The 2,823-nt window shown below is 61.1% G+C and overlaps 1 protein-coding gene across 1 annotated transcript in view; it reads left to right on the top strand.

Moving 5' to 3' along the window:
• Window positions 1–236: 236 nt before the first annotated feature.
• EMH_0067290 (uncharacterized protein) overlaps window positions 237–2,823 on the top strand; it is a gene marked incomplete at both ends in the record, with an annotated part of 5,447 nt that continues 2,860 nt past the window's right edge. Inside the window, 3 exon segments of the mRNA XM_013498607.1 lie at window positions 237–1,521; window positions 1,716–2,480; window positions 2,484–2,714. Of these exon segments, the coding sequence (XP_013354061.1) occupies window positions 237–1,521; window positions 1,716–2,480; window positions 2,484–2,714 (2,281 nt within the window).

Here is a 2,823-nt window from a genome sequence, read left to right as displayed (position 1 = left end):
TTCACTGGAACCACTGCTGCTGCATGCAATTTTAATGTTGTTTAATTACTCTTACTTTTTTTTCTGTTGCATTTCTGCTGCTGCTGCTCCTGGGCTGCAGCAGCAGCAACAGGAGCAGCAGGAGCAGCAGCAGCACCAGCAGCTTGCGGCTGTACGAGGCCACACAGGGGCCCTTGGGGGGCCCCCCGGTTTAGATCTGCTGTGAAATAGAGGGTATTTCGGGGGGCTTGTTGGTGATGGGGCTGCATGCGGAGCGAAGGCAGCAGCAGCAGCAGCAGCAGCAGCAGCAGCAGCAGGAGCAGCAAGATGAAGAAGACCCTGAGCTGTTGCTGCTGCGGGAGCAGCAGGAGTTGCTGCGGCGGATTCTGCGGCAGCAGCAGCAGGACGATGCACAGCAGCAAGTGGGGTTGCAACAGCAACAACAACAACAGCAGCAGCAGCAGCAACAGCAGCAGCAGCAGCAGCAGCAGCAGGAGATAGTCTCCTGCGCAGGGGCCCTTCAATGTGTGCTCCCTGCATCAACGCGCTGGCACAGCAGCAGCAGCAGCAGCAGCAACGCTCTGACTGGAGACTGTCTCCTCGTTACCAAGTCGCTGCTGCTGCTGCTGCAGCTGCAGCGGGGGGCCCCCCTCTCCCTCTTAGACTGCGGGACGAAGGCGAAGCCCCTGGCTGTCTCCTGGGCCCTTACAGCAGCAGCAGCAGCAGCAGCAGCAGCAGCAACAGCAGCAGATGCAGCAACAGCAGCAGCAGCAGCAGTACCTGCTGCTGCAGCAACAGGAGCAGCTACCGGTACTGCTCTTTCCCCGACCAACACCACCGCCACCTGCAGCTCCAGCAGCAGCAGCAACAACACCAGCAGCAGCAACAGCAGCAGCAGCAGCAGCAGGCTGGTGGGCATGCATGTTTGTTTAGGGTTTGAGTGTCTCTCTCATCTCTTCTTCACCGCCCATGCTGATCGCACTGTGCGGCTGTGGCGGCTGCAGCAGCAGACCCTGAACTTGCTGCAGCTCGACCCGCAGCAGCAGCAGCAGCAGCAACAGCAGCAGCAGCAGCAGCAACAGCAGCAGCAACGTCGTGTTAGCGGAGAGATGCCTCGTGCTGCTGCAGTATCGATGCACCGACAGCACGCAGGAGAGCCAGAGGCCCTGGCTGTCTGCGGTGGTTGTTTGCTGCCTGGTGCAGCAGCAGCAGCAGCAGCAGCAGCAGCAGGAACACCAACAGGAGCAGCAGCAGCAGCAGCAGCAGAGAGTGGTTTGTGGCTGGTGTGTGCCAGTGGGGATGCAAGGGGTAAGCTTGTCTTCTGGATGCAGGAGGGGACTGTCTCCTTTTACAGCGGGGCAGCAGCAGCAGCAGCAGCAGCAGCAAAACCCAAAGCGCATGCAGCAGCACAAATGCAGCCGCTGCAGCAGAAGGTTGTGGAGATAGCCTTGCTCTCAGTCAGAGGCAAATGCTGCAGCAGCAGCAGCAGCTCCTGCAGCAGCAGCAGCTGCTGCAGCAGCAGCAGCGGAGGCGGCAACGCAGGTAGCTGCTGCGCTGTACGCGCGCCTTGGCATTGCCGTGCTGCTGCTGTTGCTGCTGCTGCTGCAGCAGCAGCAGCAGCAGCAGACGCAGCACATGATAGCAGCAAATGCACTGCTGCTGCAGAGACAGTGCNGCAGCAGCAGCAGCAGCAGCAGACGCAGCACATGATAGCAGCAAATGCACTGCTGCTGCAGAGACAGTGCAGCAGCAGGAGACGGACGACGAGGAGGAGCCCGGCGAGATTCGCGAGCCCAGCAGCAGCAGCAACAGCAGCAGCAGCAGCAACAGCAGCAGCAGCAGCAGCAGCAGCAGCAGTAACAACAGTGAAGTAAACTATTGCTGCAGTCTTCTTGCTGCTGTTGGCTACGAAGGGGGGGCCCTGCTGCTGATAGATGTGCTGCAGCAGCAAGTGCTGCGCAGCCTGGGGAGGCACTCCGATAGGGTGACGAGTCTCTGCTTCATACGGCCCTGTCTGCAGCAGCAGCAGCAGCAGCAGCAGCAGCAGCAGCGGGAGCAGCGGCAGGACGCGTTGGTGGATCTACATGCGGGAGCTGATGCTGCAGCAGCAGCTGCAGCAGCAGCAGCAGCAGCAGCAGCAGCAGATCACGGGTGGCTCCTGGCGTCGGCGTCACGGAGCCAGGAGCTGCTGCTGTGGGAGCTGTCTCCTGCTGCTGCTGCTGCTGCTGCTGCTGGTGGTGGTTCGGGGGGTGTGGTGCTGCAGATGCGTCTGGCTGCAGCAGAGGCTGCGGCATGTAGCAGCGGCAACGGCAGCAGCAAACAGCAGCAGCAGCAGCAGCGGCTGCAGCAGCAGAACAGCAGCAGACTTTGGCTGTCTCTTGCCTGGCACCCAGCAGCACCAAACTGTCTCCTTTTGGGGTCTCTATCGGGCGAGCTTATGTGTCTCCATCTGCAGCAAGCTCTCACAAGCGCGCAGCAGCAGCAGCAGCAGCAGCAGCAGCNGCAGCAGCAGCAGCAGCAGCAGCAGCAGCTGTTGCTGCTGCTGCCCCAGCCGAAAAACAGTAAAAAGAGGCGCCCACAACAGCAGCAGCAGCAGCAGCAACAGCAGCAGCAGCAGCAGCACCTTACGCGGCTGCTGCAGCCCCACACACGCCCTATCTTTTCCATTTGCTGCTTCGCTGCTGCTGTTGCTGCTGCTGCTGCTGCAGCTGCTGCTGCTGGGAGTTCCTCCACGGGTGCTCGGCGGCCAGACACCCCCGATGCAGCATCAGCAGCAACAGCAGCAGCAGGAGAAGCAGAAGCTGCAGAAGAGGCAACAGCAGCAGCAGCAGCAGCAGCAGAGAC

The sequence above is a fragment of the Eimeria mitis genome, genomic scaffold, assembly GCF_000499745.2.
Source record: "Eimeria mitis Houghton genomic scaffold, Emh_scaff3563, whole genome shotgun sequence".
Taxonomy (NCBI): Eukaryota; Apicomplexa; class Conoidasida; order Eucoccidiorida; family Eimeriidae; genus Eimeria; species Eimeria mitis.
Note: the sequence above shows the minus strand (reverse complement) of the source record. Positions and strands in the feature narration are given on the sequence as shown.